Below are 25689 nucleotides of genomic sequence, written 5' to 3'. Positions count from 1 at the left end.
CTCGGTTCTCTTTCACTGCTTCAATATCCTGCTTTGGACCCATGATACTGGCTCTTGTTTCTTTCAGTTGTGTGTGGTTCACTGTGCCAGTGCATTATTTCTGCTCACTCAGACCAGGCAGCCAGGCATGAGCGTGAGTGGACGCACCATGTGGCTCCATATGGCACCTGCAGCACATGGCTGAAGTGGCATAGCTGTGGCTGTGTTCCACCGGAACTCCCCCACTGTGGGGAACATACTCCACACTGCCCCCCACTGACCCTGCTGATCAGCCATGTGCCACTAAATATATAGTATTAAGAGTTTCTGTTCAATGAAAAGGCCATACTGCTTTCTTGTTTGGTTGCAGTGTTCTTCTGGGTCTGTGTATGTATATGTCTAATGTCTCCATCAGAACTCTTATTCCTGGATATAGTAAATACTGCAACGGAGCTTCAGCTTTTCAGCAGTCACTGGTCCTATTATGTGAGCTAATGTTGCCTACAGCTACTGTACTTAATGCTTCCACTTCACAAAACACTTATAGTTGACTGGAGCAGCTCTAGCAGGGTAAGTCATGACAAACTGACTTTTTGACAGTGTCATATTGTCATGCACTTCAGTATGACCCATTCTACTGACAGTGTTTGTGTGTGGAGATTGCATAAGTTTATTCTTAATTTTATTCAGTAGCAATGAGCATGGGGGGAATAGCCAAACCCATGAATACTCATAATAACTATGTTAATTTATAAATGTATACTATATGTCCAAATGTTTGTGGACACCCCTTATAATGAATGCATTTGAAGATGCACCTATTGTTGACACAGCTGTGCAAAAGGTAGGTAAATTGAGGTGAGGTGAGGTAAATAAAACATATGCTGTTGTTCATAGATCTCAAGTTGGGGTATAGTGTGTGGGGCTTGTCTTGGGAAAAAAGAGTGAGTTCCATCACCAGGTCTAGCTCTGTAAGATTGTGTATCCAACATGATTTGCCCATGAACCTTTTGGTTATGCTTTCCCATACTATACAATGTACCTTACAGAGATGCTGAGTTGATCCAGATGTGTCTTCATGTGTACTATGTATGTTTAAGCAAAGGTGGGGGCTGATTTTCACCATTTTTGATGACACTTGGGCTAGGTGATCCATGTCCCACATATGAGAAACAGGTGACGTGTCTCCACCAATGTCAATAACCAATCTACCTTGTGCTAGAGTATTAAACGTAAAGCTTTTCTTTGTCTACTGAGAGAGAGCAGAGGGGCAAAGAGAATTGGCAGACTCTCTCTACACTGTACTTTTGATAGTAATAAAATGTTTTGTGATTGCAACTGAAAGATGGTGGTCAATGGAGTCCTTCCACCTCACACACAAACAGCTTGTCCAGTCCCCACAGAGAAGTTCTGCCAATAGAATAGGACTTCCTGGAGCAGAAAAAAAGTAACCTATTGATACTTTCTGGAGCTGCTAGATGGGGTATAACTCCCCAACATTGAGCTGTGAAGCATTCACACCCAAATCCTGACTTCAGTAATCCTCCCACATCTTCACTGGAAAGTAGAGATAGAGATTTGTTATAGCCTTGATTTCAATAAATAAGCAGGTGTCCCAATACTTTGTCCCTATAGTGTAAATTAGCAACAAGATTTTATGTGTAGCAATTTCACAATATTTCCATTGGTCCTTTCATCAAAAAATGATTACACAATATAAAGAAGTTTGATTAAAGTTCAAAATTCGATAAATCAAATTGCTAATAGGCTAATCATTTAATAGCGCTAAAAATGGAGATTCAAGGTTGTTTTACATAGTTGTATTGGGAATATTACTGAAAATTTCCAGTAGTGTTTAGTATGCCTCCCTATACCTTCTCCACCTTGAGCACTCCCAAATGAAACATAGGTGCAATCCAATGTTAAATGAGCAATGCAATAAAAATAATTTCATATTGACACTGCCTACTGTAGAATTCTGCACTATGTAGTGTTATAGGCAATATATTGTAATGAACACTTCCAGCTTTCTGAGGTTTTTATTAACATGCATAAAAACAGCACAGTATTAACAATTGTAAATTGAATGAAAATCATACTAATAGCACTGTACAAGAGAACAAAGACTAAAACTGGGAAGGCCATGGTATGCAGATCCCTCTCTTCAAAGCTAGAGGATAGCTCTTCCACATCAAAGGCCGGGCACTGCTTTTTGAGGATTGCAGAATATAGAGCACTGGCTGGCTCACGTCAGCAGTGGAAATATTCAACAATATAGAGGGGTCACATGATCAACATAGAGGGCAGAGAATGCGGAATATTGAGCGTGTCACGTGATAAGGGGAGGTGTCCCACAGGACAGGTAGGGAGGAGCAAGTGCACGGCAGTGCCCTCATTATGCCAAACTGGAGGAGCCATGCAGAGCCAGGGGACCACAGCTACTTCCTCACTTCACCCAGGGAGGGCCTCTCTTAAAGCTACAGCAACACCATCCAACAAACACACACACACAAGCATTACAGTACAGATCGGCAGCTAGCTGCCAGAGGCTTTCTCACTTCAGGCTCTCATGCCTCTCACTGTCTATCACTCGTTCAGGCCACAGTCTCTCTTCTGCAGGCTGAAGATCGAAACCTGATCTTGGAACATCACAGTGACCACAAGCCGAAGTAGAAAATGATGTTACGACTACCTGCCCTTCACAGCTGTCTACTCCGCTACACATCTTAGCAACTTGCTGGAGAATCAGGTTCATGTTCAGACATTTTGGGGGCAGGGGCTCAAAGAAAAACAAAGGAAATTTATTTAGGCATTTATTTATCTCCCTGCTTTTAGAACAGAAACCTAGTTTAGCGCTGACATTGTGTTTGGTTGTTGTTCAAATTAAGCACACTATCAGTGTTTTATATGTGGGACTGTGCTGTGATACTGTAAGAATATCAGATCAGTTACTAAGATATAATCTCCACAGGTGGTCACTATCACTTTCACACGCCCAAAAGCAGTATACCCAACAGCATCTGGCAATATACCCAACAGGCCCCTGCCTGCTTTTTAAAACAACAGAAACTTGGTTTAGAAGGTTATTTGGTTATTAGTCCCGACATCGTGTTTAGTTACTGTTCAAAATAAACACATTATCAGTGTTTTATCTGTGGGATTTTCAGTGAATTCTCTACAAGTGGTCGCTACTGCACCAGAGATAAAAAAAAGGAGGCAGTATAAAATATTTATTTAAACACAATGACCAAAAAGGGCACTTGTAAAGACTGAGGGCTACCACTAAGGGACAGATGCTGCCACTAAATAGTTTCCAGGTCCAGTGCAGCAGATACTATAAGTCTGAGATTTTTAAACCACACGTGATCTGGATTTTGTATACCACATGTTCGCTTGGTGCTAAATCTATGAACTTGGGATATACAACAAAGTAATGCATGGAAGATGCACTTAAACAGTAAAGAAGAGGCATTACAAAATAAATACCAATGCTTTAAGGACTAATAACAGCTTTTTTTTTCATCTTTACCAGCATCGCTCCCCTCTAAGAACAACAGCTAAGTGTCTGGCAGTGCTCTAGAGGCCTGATCATCTACAGCTGAGCTGTGGAGGAGAGCTGTAGAGCAGCACCAGGACAATAACATTTCCCAGAACCCCCGGTGACGGCAGCAACTCTGTGCCGATTAGACAGCGGCCCTTTAATAATGAATGGAGCTGGGCTTTAAATCAGAGAGAGAGAGAGAGTGAGAGAGAGATCGAGATATGAAGCAGGAGTGAATGTTTGGGATTTGTTCCTAACCAGCCACTGATATCATTATCAAGACCGTGTGCAAGAGAGAGAGAGAGAGAGAGAGAGAGAGATAGAGAGAGAGAAAGAGAGAGAGAGAGAGAAAGAGAGAGCGTGCGTTGAGAAGAAAATGAAAGAGTGCGAAAGAGAACAACAGGAGTGTAACGTTTATAGAGGCGTCTGCTGGAGTGCCCACTCGGCTCTGTCGATAGCACAACTCATTACTTTTCCCTTTAAACAATGTCAATGACACTTGCATTAGCTACGGCAGACCAGGGCTTCATTTAACAAGCACACTAAAAAAACACTGAGTGCAACAAACCTGCCTGCCTTCACACCACCCTGCATAAGACGCACAATGTGTTCATCGGGGAGATATAGATGAGGGTGTCTATTTTCACACCTGAATTAGCCATTTACAAATAGATTCGACTGTGGTGGGGGTGGTAGGGGGGGGGGTGAGTGAGAGAAGGATGGTTGGAGGGAGGGTGAGAGAGAGGGGTGGAAAGAGACAGATGGAGTGTGTGAGCAGTGGCGGCAGCAGCAGAGCTACAGTAAGTGGGTACTGGACTCCCTAGACAAAGCTGTCCATATGGCCTGGCAGAGCATCTACAGACTTTAACCATCACAAAGCATCAGAGCCCAGCAGAGGCCCCCTTCCTGAAGCTCAGCTTAAAACACACTCTACTACCCAGCAAGACGCTAACCACACATACACACATACACAACAAGCAAGCAAACCAACAGACACCTACCTAAATGAAAAAAACAGACCTATAAAATCATTACAAGGCATATTTTACACTGCACAGACAGAATAGTCTCTACATACAGTATTCACTACTGAACTAGTTGTCAAAAAGCAGCAGTACAAAAATATCTTTATACAATCAGGTTTTTTATATCGTCTCTGTACACCCCCTCAAATTATTTAAAAATGAAATAATCAAGATGTGATTGAGGCGTAGCCTTTAAGCTTTAGTTCAAAGGGTTTACCAAAACTCTCAACAATCAAGAACAATATTCTTTGAACATATTAACTTGAGAATGGACAAGTAAAGGAAAGCTAAATGATCCGAAGCAATATCACATCATTGGTCAAACATGGTGGAGACACTGTTATGTCTGTGGAGACAATTTATTTAGATTTATGGCATTTAGCTAATGCTCATATCCAGAGCAAACTACACTTGAATCATGTAACACATGTAGGTGAATATAGCATTAGGAGCTCAGCCCAAAGAAAAGATTACTATTGGTGTAGTGGGGTGTGCTTGCCTGGCCAGGACAGTCTGCCACAGGGAGGACAGTGCTGTTATCCACTACGCTACATCAATCACTGTCATTATGTACTGCATGATATCATTAACAAACACACTACTCTCTGCCAGCCTCAGCCTGAGAGTGAGGTGTGTGAGATCTCTGATCTGTGTTTATATCTGTGTTTATAAGAAAATCACATTAATGTAAGAACATTTTGAGGAAATTAACAGCAGTGTGGCCAGGCTTGTGCGGTCTATGTAAGCTGCAATAAACAACAAGAAAGTTGAAAATAACATTAAAGTCCTGAGCTTGATATTTCTCGCTAGCTTGTGTACAACTCCGACGAACACAGCTTCTCTCTCACTAGTCTGTCACGTAATAAAGCATGTCTTAAGACAGGATGCAGCTCCTTCTCTCAGACTACAACCCAAACACACTGACATCAAGCCCAAATACCTTTCCTTTTTTCACTCTCACTCTGAGGTGCACATAGATGCAGCAGGAGTGAGGCTGTGAACCAGAGAAGACTAAACACATCCAGCTAGCTCTAAAAATACCCTGCAAGAGAGCAGTGTTTGTAGGAGGAGAGCGAATAAAGCAGATGAACTCAGCTCTGAGCTCGCTTGGGCTGGACTGCAGAGTGTGGCTCTACTGGCCTCCGCTCTGAGTGTGCATATGTATTAAGTGTGTGCATGTGACTGCTGGACTGGGCTGTGCTGCGTTAATTTTGTGCTGTCTTTCTCTGAGCTATTAGCTTTACAGTTAGTTCTTAATGTAGTGACTTGTTTCAGCTGTTTTCGTTATCATTGTGCTGCTCTGTTGCTAATTATCTAGTGTAGATTTTAAATTTTTAGATTTCCTTTTTTTTACATTTAACATTTGTGTGGGTCTATGCATCACAAACCTAAATTGTTCTGTATGTGAGTGACTGCTTTCCAGTCTTTTTCAGAACTAAGGGTACCCTAGCATGGAAAGTTGCATTTACCTCGGCATAGTTAAAAAATGAGTTCCGGTACATTGAACATAGCATATCATTAAACTGTTGCCTCCTCCTTTAAAAGGAAAATAGCCATAATCAAAACAAAATGCCAAAATGCTAAAACTGTTACGTAAAACTAGACTTTTGATCTAGCAAACCCAGTTTGCTAGTGAAAACCTTAGTCAAAGCTGGCTAAGTGATGGCCACTCCGGGAGAATACAGTGTTGTTGTTACTGGAGAGCAGCACATCACTAGACTCTGCTAGGAATATGGGTTGCTATTTGAACCATTTTCTGAACTTTCTGAAGTTTCAATGGACTGTATGGACTGAAATGTGAAAGGTATGTTCACTCATTTGAAAAAAGTCATGTAGTGATAAGAAAGAATATAAGGAAGCTGAGTGGAGAAACAAAAGACATTAGGTCAAAGAAACTGAAAGTACATGGGGAACAGTAAAAATAAAACACCCCACTAGACACTGCCCTTGGGAGAACTTTCTGGGCCCTGGACACCATGGATACAGCCCTTAGGCATACTGTGCTTCCCATCTCCTCCTGCCAGCATCTGGTTGTCACCCAAACCTTCCCCTGAGCCCTGGCTAGAGCCCACAGGAGCAGAGGGCGGAGATTACAAAGAGAAAGCCAGGCCGAGATGCACTTGGGGCAGGCAGAGAGAGTGCGAAGGCCGCACAGCACAGTAATACATCATCGCTGCTGTAACAAAAACATGTATGTCTTCAATGTAGGGTGAATTTGTGCATTGAGGTTGCTTCAAACACATTGCAGCTTGTGTTAACCTGTAGTTGTATTGAATTTTATTTATTAGAGGAAGAGCTACACTAAATAAAGCTTAGGTGGCTCACATTAGACAGTGTCCCACATTACGGCAATTAATCGTATGTTAGTAAATTGTTCCAAGCAAATTTTCAATAAAATGATAACACAGTGTCTCAGAGTGCTATTCTCTGGGTTCATTGCAGATAAGATTGGGTCAGTTAATCAGTTTAATTCCTACTTTTAACATACAAACATTGTCACACTCAAATAAAAGCATGACTGTTAAAGGTAAAAGTTGACAAGCTCAAGCCAAGACAATAAAACAACAAAAGCCTGGGGCTATAATGACAACAACGATAGATAAACCATCTTCAATCATCAAGTTTATTGATTTAGAAAGAAGATTTCCATACACATGTCCATGTGTGGAAATGTACAGAATAGAGGCTTTGTGTCTTTGTGTCTTTCAATTTTTTCCACCACAGACCGTCAGCTGTTAACTGATTAATCATCTGTACATGTGAACAAACCTCAATAAATAATTAATCACAAAATGTTTGCACAATGTAAAGGCCAGCTGGTGTTTTCCAATGGTGTAAAAAATACAAAAACAAACAGAATTCGAAAATTGTGATATGACAGCGACAGTATGCCTTGCTGCATCATATCTGCTTACTGCAGTGTATGCTTAATTTCAGCTTTTAGTATAATCTGCTGTTGTAAAGCAATGTTAATAATACAATTTTGTGGGAGATCATTTACAAGTAGGCATTGTATACAGAATTACATCTGTATTTTTCAGGCTTCAGGCTTTAGGCTTTCAGTATTGTTTTGTTCCATGTTTGTTAAAGATAGCTGACGCTAACCAAGCTAAAGCTAATTAGTTGCAATGACGTTGTTCTCTCTAACGTTATATCATGGTATTTACAACTTTCACAAAGGGTTTTATGGCCACCAAGATCCTGGGGAGGGCTGGGCTCCTGCTGGAGCACTGAAGGGAGGGTTGTTTTTTAAGTTGAAGCAACAGTTCTTACTTTCTTACTTTTGCATGTATCATTTATTTTGCTGTATTAATTAAATACAAATATGCTGCAAAAAAATGAATATAGGTTTTTACAGGCTATTACACTGTGGAATGTCATAAAAAACTATTTTAGGCCTTACAATGAGTGTGTATATGTATGACTATGTTTGCCTCAATACAGAATTTCCACAAATCTGTGACTGTCCCAGTAATGGGAGTGTAGAGTGCATGTAGGAGAGCAGGCGTGTCTGGCCAACGAGGCAGAGCCTTCCAAAAAGTCTTGGGAAGCCTGTGATGAATGCCTGATCATTAAACATTGATGCAGCAAGGACCTGTGAGGGCCTTTACACACACCTTACTCTCTCTCTCTCTCTCTCTCTCTCTCTCTCTCTCTCTGCCTCAGTGTGCCTCTCTCCACTTACTCGTTTACACTCATCAGCTCAAGCATATCATTGTTGCTTTTTATAACATGTTGACTTAGTCTTAGAATATAGTCATATGACCTCATTTCAAACATCTAGATAAAAAAAAAACTTGTATAGAAACTTCAGTGCAAGTTCAGACTTGTATACTCGAGAGGCTCACCATGAGCAGCGGAAAAAGTCACACGTTCAGAAAGCAAGCAATGTCAGTTGTTCACATCCCTGAGCTCTCAGCAGTTACAGCAGTATACAGAAACCAGTGTATCCTATAAGTTTTAAAAGTCATTCATTTTCAACAAAAAAAGTAGCTGATTGCCAGAGATACAGTTTGCCAATACTAACATTACATTTGGCACCACTCATTCAGAAAATAGTGAAGAATTAAACATGAAATCTACTTTACTGTGCTCGAACATCTGCTAAGGGAATTCTTCTTCAGGGAAGACCATATTCTTAACAAAAAAATAAAAACAGCAAATTTAAGGTACACTTGAATATTTTATTACATATTTTTATTACATTCTTTTTTTCATTAATATTATTTTTACTGAAGAGTTTACTTAGCTAGCTAACATAGCTTGTTCAGCTTGTACTTGCTACACACTTTTGCATCATGAATTTAAGTCAGCAAGGGCATTTAAAAAACCTTTTGAATGGAGGCTGCAAGTAGACTCCTCTTGCTTATTGCAGCATACTAGATGATGATTACATTTGTGAATTTGCATTTCCCCTCATCAGTCCCTGCCCTACGTGTTCCTGTCCAGTCTGTCCTTGAATCATTGCAGAGCATTTCTCCAGCAGGTGAGTGTGGACAGCACTAACGCTGAAGCTTCCAATGAAAGCATAACTACTCTGCCTTGAGGAGAGGCCAGCTGATTTGATTACAGATTTAATAACACAATGCAAGAAACTCAAAGCTATCCGACGGTGCAGAGTGCCGTCCAGCATAAGAGTTATGTGAGGACAAAAGTGGACTCTCATCAGGACTAAAGTAGCTCTGACTGCCTGTAAATCTCAGTTCATCTGATGCAATCCACCTCCTCCGTGAAGGATGTTCCCTGAGATGTAGAGGACCCATGGGAAGGAAGGAAAAACATAAAAGAAAAATGAAAAAGTGGGACGTCCATCTATCTCCAAGAACACATTGAAGCCAAGCAGTTTGGACATGCTGTAAATGTGTGTTTATCACACTTAGCACTGTGCACGGCACAAAACATCCATAAATAGACATGACAGAGCTGAAGTCGCCCCATCTCTATCACACATAAGTCCTTGCTAAACTCACAGTTCTGTTCAATCAATAATGTCTACAGAAGCCAAAGGATGCCTTGCTGCTTCCAGAGCATCATCATATATACTAAAACCAAACACTCTTGCTTTTACAACTGCATTGTTTTTGGCAAGAGATGTAAAGCTCTGATCTCCCAATGTGTCTTCAATTCAATTCATCATGAAATCTCAGATTCAGATTTGGTTTAGTTAAATTAGTTGTGTAGTGTTTTCTGTCGCTCATTATTTTTAACAATTACACTGACTATTCAAATGTAAAAAAGTTAACTATTCATACACTCATAAAGTATACCATTCTGAGCTAGTATTATTAAAAAGTACTAATGTGGTTTAATGCTGTTGAATTACTACCTCCAGATCAACGTCCATAACAAAACACTGATGTTCTTTTATACCTCTAGTACATTCACTTGCCAAGACACATTAGGCCCACCAGGGGCGTCATTAGACCTAATTTACTGGGTCACATGCCTAAATTTACTACAGGCACTACATTTCCCGTTATGCCCCAAAATAGTTTCAAAAGCTTGGGTAGCTTACTCTTTTAGGAGGTTTTTTTGCTCAGAGTAATGGACATTAATAAATATTTAAAATAAGTCAGCCAGTCACCAGACAAGGTAATGATAACTCATAGCTATATGTTTTGGTTATAGTCACTTATAACTGTATAATCTACCAAAAATACATATTAGACCACCAAATGAAAGACATTAATTAAACTAGCAAAGGCATCAGTTGGCATAAATGTTATTAATGTTAGCTAGTAAAAGGGGCATTGACAAGCTTACATAGCTTGATATGTTTGATATAGCCAATATAACAATATCTAGCTAACATGAATTGATGACGCAAAGATATACTCAATTGTGATTTTGTGTGTGCATTACTGATATAATAAATAAATAATTAGTATTAACTGGTAATAATATTAGGCAAGCAGAGGGGTACAGCTGTGCCCCTCTAAATTATGTGTGTATCCTAGTACAAAAAGTAGTTGAGAAACACCTCTGAGGAACACTTAACTGTTTCCAATATAAATCCATATAAGCCCTATCAGTCAGACTGTTTACCTTTAGTACTAACGAATACGGAGAGACAGCAACTTCTCCAGATAGTCTGTAATTAAAAAATCATCAGCACAAAAGGATCTCAAGTTCCAGAATGTGCAGAGATTTGGCCAGCTTAGGAGCCGCACCAATGATGCTCAGGCAAAGTGACACCCTGCTGATAAAAAAAGAGTGAAAAGAGAGGACACAGAGAGAACAGTCCCTACTGAACCAAACTTGTCTGCAATGCACTCTCCAGCTCTCTCTTTCTCTTTTTCTCTTCCTCAATGTCGGGGTGTGAGGTCATATATTGTATGTACCCCATGTGACGTATATATAGTCGCTGTCATAACAAAAACATCTCCATTTTTGTCTTTTTTTTTGTTGCATAATTTGAAAACACCATCTGTCGCCTATACTGTGTCAACATTTCATCACAAACAGACCAGAAATCCAAAATAGCTTCATATCAAATCTTCCGACATTATCTTACATTGAAAGTGTTTTTGCTTCTCCTGTGAAGTTACTTGTTGAGGGATATAGGGTTTCTCCTCACTATATATGTACCTCTAAACTTACCCAAAAAAGTTTCGTTTTTTAGTTTAGTTATATGTCAGTCCTAAAATTATATAAAACAAACACACACATACACACACATGCACACACAGTCATTCCACCATGGAATGTGTGTGTGTGTAGCAGCAGGTGCTGGTGCCACACCTCACTGGCTGACTGTGTGACTGACTGAAGGCTTGGCTAATTAAAACCATGGAATTAGTAGACGAAGCAGACGGAAGGAAATAGCCAAGAATTATGACGATACCAAACTGACAGATTGGTGTTGTGTAACCTGCGTATAAAATAATATTTAAAACACACATCTTACAGTATTTGTTTTTTAGAATATATTTATGACATAGCAGTATAGCACATTTTCACAAGGGTAATGTCTAGTGTCTCTGTCCTTACATAATTCCACATGATGATTCAGTCCATGTTTGGTTACTGCCTTCTGAATCCTACAGTAATAACTGTCTCATTATAGAGGAACTGCCTCGCTCCTCTGAGTGTAAGAGGAAAAACAGGAGGGCGAGAGAGAGTAAGAGGGTGATACAGAGTGACAGTGATCTACATCTCAGAGTTCAGTCAGGCAGGCTAACAAGCCCTTAGCTCTGCTTCAGCTCAGGCCTAGCCACTTCTCCCTGCCTTGCTCAGCTCAGGGACCAAACAGCCCTGACTGCACCCCAGCTCCACTTTACACCCCAACCTGAAAGATCATACTGCTGGAAACAGTGCTGCTAGGACAAATGCAGAAGCAAAAAGTGAAAATGATTTGCTCTTTGTCAATCATTTTGTGTCAGGCTACAAGAACACAGTAAAATTAGAAAATCCGAAGCCCAAGCTCAAATTAAACCTGAGCGGAATCTGTACAGAATGATGTTAATGAACAGTGCACTGCAGGTCAAGTGTAATGTGGACAAGTGGAGGAGGTCACGTGTGCCCACAGCACAGGCCTACATGCTACATGCTCCCAGTGTGATTTCGGGTTCAGGTTGGGCATGGGGCTGGGTCTAGGGCAGAGAATCTAAACTGTAGCTCCTGTACTACAGTTATGTTTAAGGTTCGGTTAAGTTTAGGCTAAGTTTAGGCTAAGTTTAGGCTAAGTTATGGTTAGAATTAGGTTTAGGTGCAGTAGGTTACATTTAGGTTTAGGTATATTTCACTGGTTAGTTTGTAATATTCTCTGTTCAGATTGTTTGTTTTTTGCGAATCCTGACATGTTCTTTTTGTCACATATATACAAATTCCTGTTCAGTAAGTATAAGTATATTAGCTACCTAAAAGTGCTTTTACTTAGAAAAATGTACTTTAGAACTATAGTTACATTATTTGGGATTTTTTAAGACCTGTGTGGCTGCATGCATTTTACATTCCCAATATTTTACATAATATGATATATGATACATTAGTGCAGTAAGCACAGACTCACACTGCAGAAAGTAGCCATAGAGCAAATGAGTCATGGCCCAGTTCTGGCCCACACATACTAACAAAATTCTGAGAATGAAGGCCAACTTAGCATTCAATACGAATCAGATGGTCCATGTACGTCTAAACTTTGATAAACAGAACACACACACACACACACACACACACACACACACACACACACACACATATATATATATATATATATATATATATATATATATATATATATATATATATATATATATATATTTAATTTCTCTTAAGATAACGAGTTTCAGTATTTCAACTCAACAGAGCTTCTGTGACTCCCATGTGTTACATCAGTGTAATAAGTACAGACACAAGCTGCAGAAAGTACCCATATACCAAATGAGTCATGGCCCAGTTCTGGCCCACACTTACTATTTCATCTGGCCCACATACCACTGTGACATGAGTTCGTCTGAATCTTGGTACCTGAACACAGCCACAGCTGGCAATGTTAGAAATATAAATGCTGTACACACTTTTCATATGATTGGATGTGGCTGATTCATTTGGCCCACAGTTGATCTACATTTGCCATTACCGACCCATAAGGGTCGACCCATGTCTTAACTGGGCTGTTTATGACCCACAACAGTCTGGGTGGTGGGAAAAAAGAGCAGGACACTGTACTGTGAAATGTGATGTAGTGAAAGTATAACAAATGGTAAATACTTCAAGTACATGTTTTTCTTTGTTTTGACTTTGGTAAACTGAACCTTTAGATTAAAAGACCAGCAGTACAACATCCACATTTAACCCATCTGTGGCAGTGAACACACACATTCACACAACAGTGAAATGGGGCAGTAAGAACACACACTAAGAGCATCCACCTCATCTTAGTGCGTCCACCTTAGCACCCAGGGAGCAATTGGAAGTTAGGTGCCTTGCTCAAGGGCACATCAGCTGTGAATATTTAGGGAGGAGAAAGCACTGTTCCTTCAGTCCCCAGCATTTCCTTTTGGTACTAGCAATCAAAACTAACAACCTTCTAGTCCCAAGTCAATGCTAACTTTTAGGCCATATACATACAATACATAATCAGCTTCATTTGATCATTCCTCAAATGCACTTTTGTGTTTTGTCATATACATGCATAATCTGCACGTTTAGGCTAGCACACCAGTCGTGCCTAACATGCATGAGCAGGATGTGTTCTATTCACACTTGAAATCTGATGCAAGATGTTTCGAACATCGGTTTTCAAAGAGCAGGAGAAGCTAGAGGATATAGAGACGCCCAAAACCTGAGTGCACTTGGTCCAGACTTGGCACCATGCCACAAATACTTAACCAGGAAGTAAACAGTGTTTGGAAATATTGGTTGTATTATAATTCAGTCCAGCTGCATAAGCTAACCCTGGGTGCACATAAAGCACCTTGTCACAACCGTACGTCTCTTTTCTGTGGTCTCAGTGAGAGGCATCTGATGGCCCAGCTGGGTCCAGTGGGCCATCCCAAGCCACCCGCGACATATGCTGCACGCCACCAGCAGAGTGGCAGGAGGGCTCTACAGTGTGGCAGGAGGGCTCTGGGTGGTGTTACAGCCTGAGTCCGAGCGGAGTCCTGTCTGACCCTGCTCCATGCTGCAGGGAAATCCCGCCGGCCTGCATGTACAAACAGTGCAGGACACACTCTCCAGCAGCACAGCGACAGATGCTGGCTGTAATTTCCCTATACTGTGCTGTGGGTTGCAGTGTTAAAAGCTCTTAGCCTCAGCCCTTCATACACAGCAGCATTATCTCCTTTAACCCCCGCACTCATATCATCGGCCAGCAAGTCACACTACAAAGCCATTGCTGGTATTGTGCATTCATGCACACTTAACATGTTCATGTCTCTGACTCTGGAACTGTATGTGAACATGACTGTGTCAGCTTGACTATACATTCTTGTGTGTGAATGAGTTAAGAAAGTGAGTGTGTGTCACTGTGTGGTGTGTGTATGAGCGCTACAAAAGCTAACCAACTGGAGGAACAGATGGACTCTCACTCTTCTTGCTGTGAAGAAACGCAGGGCTTACTTACAAAATGCACATACACACAAACACACACACACACACATACACATAAACACACACCTCTTCAAGCAGCACTCAACTCTAAATAAGGGAGCTGCTGGCTTTTTTGTTCATCCATACAATTAGCAGTTGCTGTTCGGAAACACTTATTATCAGTTAACAGTGCAACAATACATTTATTCAGATTGAGACATTGGCCATAACCCTTCTGTTGTAATTCTATACAACCAAATGGACACACATTGATTGACACATTTTTAACAGTTCAAAGTGGTTAGACTTGTAGTGATAATACAAAGACTTAAGAGCTTAATAAAGGCTTTGGAGTTTATTGTGACCTAAACAGTAATCTTTTTTTTCCAGATATATCGATCACCTAAATGTAAATCATCAAAAGTATAAAAGTATAAGTATAATACTCTTTTTTTGTGTGTAACTGATTTAAGGAAGGCAGCTTTAGTTTCTTATGGCTGAAACAAACTCTCAGGTCAGCCAAAAAGGAGGGAAATTGTTCTAACTTAACTTGAACTGTCTGTGTTAGTAGAATAATGTTGCCCTGTGCAGTTTGTTATCCAGTTCTTATTCACTACTATACCTTATATAGACTACCAAAGTTGTGTTGGCGTTCTGTAGCTAGCTAGCAACACATACATATTAGCAACTCTGGGTCTGATGTGTATTTTCGTATGAGAGAAATTAAGAAGATTTTCGTAACACAACATGTTTTACAATAAATACATGTTTAATTTTTGCTTACAAGATCATAAATTAGTTAAAATATGAATTTTACCATACATGTGCTAACACTGGTGCACAATGAACTGACCACAACAAAATACCCTAAATTAACCAGAAAGTTTTGGCAAATTCCGTTTGAGGCTAATTCAGTTTATTGCAGTGTTATAGCACATTTAAAGTAGCTGTTGTTGTTTAGTAGACAACTTACTGTCACAAGACGTGTAATGTGTGATTGTACTGCATAGAAGTATTACCCTGCGTGTAGTATGGATGTAGCATTACTTGTATTTAGACAGCACAATATGTTGTTTTAGCATCTTCATTGCAATATGCACATGTGCATTAAATTAATTAATTAATTAATATGTATTAATTATTAATTAATCAAAGGTTAAATTAATGTTACAATTATATTGTAACATAGATTATATGTATATATATAAATGTACTCCAATCTTGGATTGTGGAGTGCATTATTAATATTGGGACATCATTGATTTCTAGTGACTTTGGGTGAAAAATCCTGTATTTCTTAATATCACAATATTATTCACAGAAAATAATTGTCAATATCTTGCAGCCCTAATGATTAACATCCTGTCCTGACATTTTGGAGAATATTGTACTCAGGACAAAATGTGTCCAAACATTGCTGTATACTACAGTGTAGGACATAGTCACAGCTTAGAGTCCCAAAAAAGGGCATGAGGCACATTTGTTGAAGGCAGAAAGATTTGTATGTAGCCAGTCCCCAGTATTTGTAAGACTCACTCTAATTTTAATAAATGTAATAAACAAGAAAATGCAGTGTAAATTCCTGCGTTCTAGGATTTCATGGTTAGGACACAGTGGATAAAGGCTTCATAGCTCACAATACATGTCTGGTTTGAGTCTTGAGGATAATTGTGTTCTCTGCTAGAACACAATTATCTGCCTCTATGGAGCTTCAGTGAAAGCTGGAAACCACAAACCACTTAATGTAAGACAAAGAGAAAGGATGTGAACTTAAAATAAGTGCACAGGATGTCCCTGAAATGTTCGAACTCAACATTGGTCGAGAGAATGCCAGTGGCTTCGGTTAGACCCTAAGGATTATTAATCAGTGATTACATGGAACACAATGTAAATTAGCTGAGTTATTTGTACGTACATTTGTAACTTATGTTTTTACAGTGCATGCTTTCTCCAATCTATGCATAATATGACTCCTGTCTCTCTACCTAGCAGCATTTCCCCAGCTATAGACAACACAGACCACAATAGCATTTTATTCCATTTATCCAAACTTATATCAGAGCATCATTTTAAAAAGCCCTTTAACCTCCTCCCAAATGCTATAACCAAGTTAGTTTAGGGGTTGAACTGCATCGCACTGTGCAAGCTGACTTTTTCATCCAGCCCAGTTAAAGCCTTTCAGATGCGCCGGAGAGAGCCAGCAGGCTGAAGCCCACTTCAGCCCTCATTCTGAAACCTGATGTGCTGGGTAATGCAGCCAGGCCATCAGTGAGCCAGAGAGAGAGCAAGGCTGTGCAGCTGGAGCATTAGCAGCCTGGCTCTAGCACATGCCAACCTGTGAGCTCACACTCAGTGCTCTAGGCCTTGCTGCTGGTGGGTGGGAGCAAATGGCTTCAGGAGGCTCATCCTCCAGTGGGTGATAATGTATGGACTGCAGAGCTATTAAAAGCCCCTACTGCATGATGCGCTTGTTGCTTTATCTATTTCTCTATTCATGTATTCCTCCTTTTTTAAAGGATTTGTGTCAGTGCTGCTCTGTGGGCCGGAGGCACATGCCGGAAGAGGAGTGAGGATCTAAACCGAAGATTATAATGAGCGTGGCCTGATCTCTTTGGCCTGATCTTCACCAGAAAGCCTGAGTCACTGACATTCTAAATAGCAAACAGCAGAGACTCTACCCCTACAACAACAACAGCTTCATGGTTAGTAAAACCACTGTTCAATAAGGATGTTCCAATTCAATCTGAACACACCCAACTCCTGACAGACAGTGACCGATATAACCCACAACCCCAGACAGCTGGACCTGTGTGACACACACTACCTGCAGCACCACCATGCAGCAGCTACCAGAAACAGGACATAAAAAGTAGGGGCTCTGTGGCTCCTGAGTGGTGCAACTGTGTGTTGGCCCTATCAATCAGGATTGCGAATTTAATCCACAGTGGCCAAGAGGCCACTCACTCACCCCCGATGTATAAAACAGGGAGCAGCTAGTGGGTGGAAATAGTGAGTGGGAATTGGCTGTAGTTAACCCCCTAACACTCCAAGGCTTATTACACACCAAGACTTGGCACTGTACTATCTGTGTAAATTAAACACTGCATCTGATGTTCTGAGATGGGGGGGTATCAATCCAAATATTCAGAAGACTCATAAAACTGACCTGAACTGAATAAGCAGATGTGCTCTGTGATGTGTTAGGCTGCACAGATCCCTATCCATGCCATCTGTATTGACAGCACTACTTTGATAATCCCGTGTACTGTTGAAATACAAGACTAAGCCTGATGGTGACAAGTTCACGCGGTCACTCAAATGAACGCACACTGATGGTTGTGGCAGAGCTTGATGACATCACAGCTGACCACATCATGGGACTCCATGTGGAAGCAGATTTCCTCTAATCCTAAACCCTGCCAATCCTCTGGCCTTACCACACTACACATAGAGAGAGATGTTCCATCTCTTTATCTGCACTGTGCTGCAGCTCTCTCACTCCTCAGTGAGCAAAGAACCAGGGCGATGCTGGCACACATAAATATTTTAATGTGGCATAAATACTACTCTCCCTGCCTATCAAAGCACAGCTTCAGGAGCCTGTGTTTGTGTTCTGTGTTTGCAGGACAGAATCTTGTGAACTTGATAACAATCTGATATTCAGCACAGAGTCCTTCTTAGCAAGTTTAGAGTAAGCCGGATGACACCTTAACCTTAATTAAACCGAAAGCAGAAGCATGTTTACCCCCATCATATGTATATGCCCAATACTTGTCTATTTCAATTACAATAGTAAAAACAAAAAAACAAAGGCAGAAGCAATAAAGGCATACGAACTTTAAGCAATAAAGTAGCAAGAAAAATATCTAATAAGAAAGTAAAGAAGTCATAGCTCAAATGAGACAAACTTGTTGTTCAATACTAAGCAATTTTGTACAATGTATGAATTCAGCTATGTAATATTGTGTATTCATGTATCGCCTGCACAGACAACAGTGACAGAACATTTGGCCCAGGGTAAACCACTCAAATAGAGCACAAACACACACCCTGTCTCAACAGCAGAAGGACGACTAAAAGAAACAAGCAGTGTTCTGATGTTCTTTCAGTGGAAATGAACTTAAAACCACCACTTTATTTCAGGGCCTCTACCACCATCCTGACCATCCACAAAACACAGCAGATCGACACCCCTGCCAGACTGAGGAACATGGCCTGTTGTTTTTACAAGTTCATCACACGCCTCCAGACTGGAGACTTTAATCATCAGCACTAGATAAGACTGAATGAAAGTTGTGTTTACCTGATGTCATTCTGCTGTGGGGGTTTCTTGTTCCCAACCAGGTTCACGGTTTTGGCTTGTATGGGCTTCTCCTCTCTGCAAGACAATGATGATAAAAGTTTTCAAAGAGTGCCACAAGGTGTTTGATAATGGTCACTGACCCTCCGAATGTTAGTCCTTTATGTTATATTCAGTATTATACCTGTTAAACAACACATCAATTATGAATACACTGATCAGCTATAACATTAATACCACCTAATATGCCTCTTTGTCCCCCTTGTGCCACCACAACAGATCTGACCAGTCGAGGCATGGACTCCACAAGACCTCTGAAGGAGTCCTGTGGTATCTGACACCAAGAATAGCAGCAATCAGATCCTTTATGTCCTGTAAGTTTTGAGATGGAGCCTCCATCGATTGCATCAATGAGCCTTAGGTGCCATAACTATAACCACGTCACCGGTTTCTTGGATCATTTTTCATAGATATTGAGCACTGTATACTAGAAAAACCCCACAATAAGCATGTTGTTTTGGAGATGTTTTGAGCCAGTTGCCATCACAATATGATCCTTATGCTCACCCATTCTCCTGCATTTAACCCATCACCATAACCTAAGTTATCCTATAAAGTTACTATTTTAATAATTAGCTCCATGTAGGCAAAGCATAGTGACATGTAAAAAATATTTGAGTATACAAGGTTTTTTTAAGGCACTGATGATATGCTAATCACACTTTGCCCATTGACAGCCAACATGCATGCATCCAACACTTGTGTGCCAGTTCTTCAGTTTGGGTTACAGGCTATAAATTCCATTTGAGAGAAAATGATCGCATTTTTCCAAGGAAACATGTCTCTCACTGCTTATTGCCATGTAAGAAAGAAGAGGCACAACAAGGACAAACCAGAAGCTGTCTGTCAATCTGTCCATCCACTTCTCTTGCCATTAATTTCCTTGGTTTTTAAAATGAAATATCTCTTTTTGTGCTCATGTTTTTTGATCACTAACATCAGAGCATTTTTACTAACACTAAGTGGAAATGCAGTATTCTGTGCTGCTAACAAATATATGTTGTGATGTGCACTACAGGTGACAGGGTGGTGTAATGTGATCATTTCTAAAACTGATCTGAAAAATAAGTATAACATGCTATTAAAACATGTTAGTGCTGAAACAGGAGTCGTCAGAAACACTGTATTCTTAACTTAAGCTGTTGCCCATGAACGTGTAAGTCTACATGCAGTAGGAATAGGCCTACTCAAAAGAAATAAATGCCCTCAAAGAGGCAAGACAGAGACAACAATCAATAGTTTCTTGGACAGCATCAATAATAGCTACCAGTTCCATCATGAGTAATGAATTAGGACATTCTACAGGTGCTCAGTGGTCAACTTTGAATACACTTAAGTCGGTTCAGTTGTTCAGATATTAGACTCTAAATAGGACACTCAATGTCCTCATCTCAAGGTTTTAGGAAAAATCATCAGACAGTGTTTAAAATATCTAACATCAGTGTAAATGGAGCCAGAATATCATGCCTTCTTTACATCATAGCATCTAAAATTGATCAAAACATCAATTTTGCAGTGTGAGTAACAGTAAATTGACCAATAGGCCAAGTTACGTCAGCCAGACGTGACCTACATGCAATTGGCTTAGTTGGGCTATAGAACAAGTGGCCATCAAGTGTAAAGTGGCCATTTCAGATACTGATCCAAGACTGGCAATAGGTGATTTTGTAAGACATGAACAATTACAAATGCTGTATGGTTAAATCTGTGCAATTAAACTAGGGTCATCAGAACATTGCTTTCCCTAAAACAGCTCACAGGCTAAAGCCCCTGAGTATGCGGGTCTATATACAGTAGGAGTGAATGCATTTCAAAGTAATGGACGTTTTTTGTATATTTAGGTACATATCAATTGAAAGAGCACTCAAACTAAGCAAATGCAAGACAGTTCATATTTCCATTATACACTATATGTCTAAAAGTATTGGGACACCTGCTCGTTTCATTGTTTCTTTCAAAATCAAGAGTGTCTAAAACATCTAAGTCTCTACTGTCCAGGAAAGGCTTTCTAGGCTACTAGATTTCCTAGTTAGGATTTGATTGTTTTCAGCGACAAGAGCATTAGAGAGGTTATGATGTTGGATGATCATCACCCACCTTATCCTCAATTCATCCCAAAAGAATTGGACAAAGCACCATAAGAAGACCGTTCCACAGCTCGATGCTGGTGGGCTTTATACCCCACTAGCCCAAGCCTGACATTAGGCATGGGGCTAGAAGGTTCATATTTATCTGCTCTCGAGAGTCTTATTCTGTTGGCAATACTTCTCTACAAGGACATGACAAGCTGTGTGTGTGTGTGTGTGTGTGTGTGTGTGTGTGCATTTGCACATCTGTGTCAGCAATGGATGCAACTTAAAGTAGCTGAATGCATTTATGAGAAGGGGTCCACAAACATTTGCAACACAAAAAAAATCTGTCTGATATTGTATATAGAATCTCCTGACTCTGTAACATATAAAATCATTTTTTACGGTGTGGGCAATAGTAAACTGACCAATAGGTCAAGTTACAGCAGTGGGACGTGTCCTGGAAGCAGCAGGCTTTGCTGTTTTATGGACCATGGACATAAATGTCTCAGCAGAAAGCAGTGCTTAATCTGAACCTAATAATAACTTGGTCTCTCATGTGACTGTGACCCACCTGACTAACACTGACAAATATATCAACAGTCTTTCACTGCAAGCCTGCACTCTTCAGTGCTCGCTGTTGAGTGAGGATGGAGTGTATCATCGCCCCATCAGTGCGCCCCTTGCTCTTTACTGGCCGTCGCTTATAGCCAGCTGTCCCGTTACAGCCAGGACACATTACTGGAGGTGCGTGAACATCTCCTCGAACAAACGAGCAGATAGAATAACACATCGAGCTCAGTCACCGAGATCTGTGCTGAAAGCTCCGGATCTTTCATGTAGCTAAATGTAGCTGGTGAGCAGCACTGGAGCAGTGAGAACACACGCTTCCATAACGGACCGGGGGGCTAAACTGAACACACTTTCACAGGACAGCTCAAAGCTTCATGGACCTACAAAACACTACCTATCTAGCACTGCTTGATCAGTGCCACTCTGAACGCTTCCCACACTGCTGCTGAAAATAGCCATCCGCTGAAGGGGTTAAGACGAACCCGAGCGTCACGATGACGAGGCACGGCGATTTGGTCGTGACAAAGCAAGGAGACGTGATTCCTTCACGCCGTTTCGATTAGGATAAGATGGCCATTGATTAATTATGCTTAACAACAACCACGAGCGGCCGTTCCCATTCATCAGTCCTGAGCTTGTTCATGAATGCTTCTGTATACACCACCACACACAGCTCAGTGCCCACTCTGCCATGAGGCTCTCCTGCTGTGTTGGGGTCTACACCCCTGATGGCTTCATTCATATCTAAGAATGAAGCAACGTCTGGGTGTGTTTACACCAGTGTGCGCGCGCGCGCGCGTGTGTGTGTGTGTAAGATGCAAGCTGCGGTGCAATCTGGCTTCCCAAACCGTGCTATTGAGCATGAGCTGGGGGTGCGGTAACATTACGTTAGCGGTGTGTGTGAACCGAGACACGGAATCCTCACAACCAGGCGTGATGTTGCAGGGACTCAGTGCTCTGTGTTTCCCCACATATCGACACACCCCTTTCCGCTGAAGTGAGCGAGTTGCACCTGGAGCCGCGCTTTCACGGTCACACACAGTGATCATCTCCCCCTCACTGATCTCCTTATTCTTTCTTTACTGCCTGTCCCGTTCCAGCCAGGACAGAGTCCCGGAGACGTGTGAACATCTCTCCAGCCCAGGTCCAGCCCACTCTGAGCCTCGTTCCTTTCAGGGTCTGTGCTGAGAGCACTGGAGCTTGCATGTAGCTAGATCTACACTGCACGGGGACCTTGGTGAACAGCACTGTAGCAGCGAGAACACAAGGTTCCATAACGGACAGGGGAGGGGAGGAGGGGGTGCTGAAGTTCTTGAACAGAAGGACGGCCAAACAGACAGACATACCCCTTGCCTCTGCACGAGAGACTCATAAACATGCTTAAAAACTCACACTGAGGCAATCTGTTCCTCTGAGCACTCGCTAGGCTACATAACTCACGAAAGCTGCCGCAGGTCCACCAAGCCCCCCCTCCCCTTCCACAAACGCCTGCGAACAAGCGGTCGTGTCTTCCAGTCTTACCTCAGCATGGCCTGCTCCTTCGCCTCCTCCTCCTTCTGCCGAACCATCACAGCCATGATGATCTGCCTCTCCTCCTCGGTGAGGTGGCTGAGGTCCGGCAGCTCGGGCATGGAGGGCGGCGCTGTGGGTGGGCGAGGGCCGCCGCGGGGCCCCACCGAGGCCGACATGTTTTAGCCCTCCTTGGCGGCTCGCAGCTCTCTCTGATGTCAGATCCCCAGCGCTGTGCAGAAAGAGAAGCCCGGCCCGATCACGACATGGTCCGTTTCGGTGGGCTCAGCGGGCGCTGCTCGTGCTCGCCAGCGCTGGCGGACCGTCCATGGTTGCGGGGCGCCCACTGTTGTGCTTTCTACCTCCTCCTCCTATACGGCTTTTTTTCCTCCTCTCGTTCTGGACCCCCACCCCCACCCCCCGCCCGCCCGCCCGCCCGCCTGCCTGCCTGCCTGCCTCTCCCCTCCAGGTTCTAGTAGTTATTGGAAGCCCATCTCTGCTCCTGGAGAAGGTGGCGCGCGGTGAGGAGGTCTATCGGGCGCCTTTTGTTCTCAGTTGAGAGAGATGCGCGCGGCGTCGTGGACCGAGGGCAAGCTCTCAGTGCGTTTCTCTCTCCCTCTCTCTCAGAGTGTGTGTGTGTGTGTGTTTTCTCAGAGCCGCGACTGCGCGCGAGCCTGCCGCTGTCAGGGAGACCGAACAGTCAATGGGACCGCAGCCCCTCGAGCGCGCGCATCCTCCGCACGAAGACGCGTGCACACTCGTTTGAGAATGGATGGGGGCTCACCGTTCGCGCACGCGACCTCTCATATTCCCCCTCCCCTTCATCTACTTCTCTTCCAATCACAGCGCGCTGGTGACGCATCTCCCATACTCGACCACCCCCTCACCACCCCCCACTCCCTTCTCAGTTGAAGCCTCCGGGCTCGTGCACGAGAGCAGCTTCGCGCAGTACGAAGCTACAGACATCATCATTATCGTTATTGCCATCTGTGGACTTTGCTTTGACTGGACAATGACGAAAGGACAACCATACATGGAAAGAAAGTCCTCGAGCATGAGTGAGGGTACCATACCACATATCTCACTGTTTATGGGTTATATAGTGGGTGTAATGGTGAGAAAGACACCAGGACGTGTTCTGATACTGTTTTAAAGAATATGCACATGGTAAAAAGATATACACCCTGTGGCCCCCTGTGGTATCGTTCAACAAAACGGGCGGTTTCAGTACCATGGCCAGCGGCGGCTGCTCTTCGCCTGTTTCAAAAACTGAAAGGTATACTGTGAAACAGAAACAACTAAATCAACAGCCTTCCTGCAGAGTGAGGTCTAACCATCATTTTCCTAAATGCAAGTAAGCAAATAAAAAACTTTGAACAACTTAAAACTATATATATATATATTGTGCATGTCAGCAATAATACAGGTTATAAAGGTAAAGGTAAAGGTAAAGGTGCACGTATTTGTCACTGTACAGTGTGGACTGTACAGCGAAATGTGTCCTCCGCATTTAACCCATCTGGTAGTGAACACACACTCACACACACACATGTGTTAGGGGCAGTGAGTACACACACACACCCAGAGCGGTGGGCAGCCAACTCCAGCGCCCGGGGAGCAGAGAGGGTAAAGGGCTAAATAATACTACTTGTTTAGCTTGGGATGGAACATGGTTTACTTTTTCAATAAACACATTTGTAGCAAAAATCATTTATATGTATGTTTAAGATCATCATAAGCAGATCAGTCTTGAGGTGTGTCACCAATTGTAATTAGGAACTGTCAGACGAATCAATTAGCCAGGTTTTATAAATTCTCTGACTGAACACTCTTTAAGCATGGGCTTCTGTATGGAACTGTCAAACTATCTGGAAATGGACGTAATGGAAGCTTTTTCAGCTTGCGGTTTGTACAGTGCAGACTGGCATTAAGAAAGAGCAGTTCAGGGGAACTGTGGAGGTCAATATGAGATCGATGAGACCAAGAAAACTAAGTAAAAACAGATACAATAAATACTAGTATGCTGGTAAGACAGGTAAATCATCCTCTTAGGACTGCCAGGAACCTGCAAGAAACTTCAGCTCAGTCGAAACAGTGGTGCACTGCTGACACAAACCTCATGAGAAAGAAACTTTACATGTGAACCCCCCCCCTCAACAACAACAACAAGAAAAAAACATTTAAGGTATGCTACAGAACATATAGACAGATGAGTTCCCTAGATGTTCTGCGGACTGTGGACTGGTGAAGTCAAAATAGAAGTCTGTGGCCACAATCAGTAAAGGTATATTTGAAGAATAAAACTGTGAAGCATGTGGATGGATCTGGGTTGTGGTGTCACTACAGGCATTGGCAATATTGCACAGGTGAAGGAAAGAATGATACAGAATGTACCATAAAATCCACTAGGGACTACAGGACACAGGATACAGGAGACTTTATTGTAATTTGCATCACATGTGGTACATGGGATGGAATTAAATTGTGATCTCAAGGTCCCAGTTACTCCCAAAGAGCAATATTGAATAAATAAAATAGCAGCATGAATGAATAAGTAGCAGTAACATAATAAAGTGACCAAGTGTAAATAAAGTCTCAAGT

At 42.0% G+C, this 25689-nt stretch overlaps 1 protein-coding gene across 13 annotated transcripts in view; it reads right to left on the bottom strand.

Moving 5' to 3' along the window:
* rims1a (regulating synaptic membrane exocytosis 1a) overlaps positions 1-23479 on the bottom strand; it is a 74928-nt gene extending 51449 nt beyond the window's left edge. For 12 of the 13 annotated variants that reach the window (XM_072678114.1, XM_072678119.1, XM_072678117.1 and 9 more), the window contains exons 1-2: positions 23101-23479; positions 18881-18955 (exon numbers count right to left, since the gene is read on the bottom strand). In XM_072678114.1, the coding sequence (XP_072534215.1) occupies positions 18881-18955; positions 23101-23267 (242 nt within the window). In that variant the 5' untranslated portion in view covers positions 23268-23479. Of the gene's footprint in view, positions 1-18880; positions 18956-23100 lie in introns of those variants that run through there. The other variant, XM_072678125.1, reaches the window with a different exon arrangement.
* Positions 23480-25689: the final 2210 nt, after the last annotated feature.

This window comes from Salminus brasiliensis, chromosome 4 (genome assembly GCF_030463535.1).
Source record: "Salminus brasiliensis chromosome 4, fSalBra1.hap2, whole genome shotgun sequence".
Taxonomy (NCBI): Eukaryota; Metazoa; Chordata; class Actinopteri; order Characiformes; family Bryconidae; genus Salminus; species Salminus brasiliensis.
The sequence above is the reverse complement of the archived record's forward strand: the minus strand, read 5'-3'. Positions and strand labels throughout refer to the sequence as shown.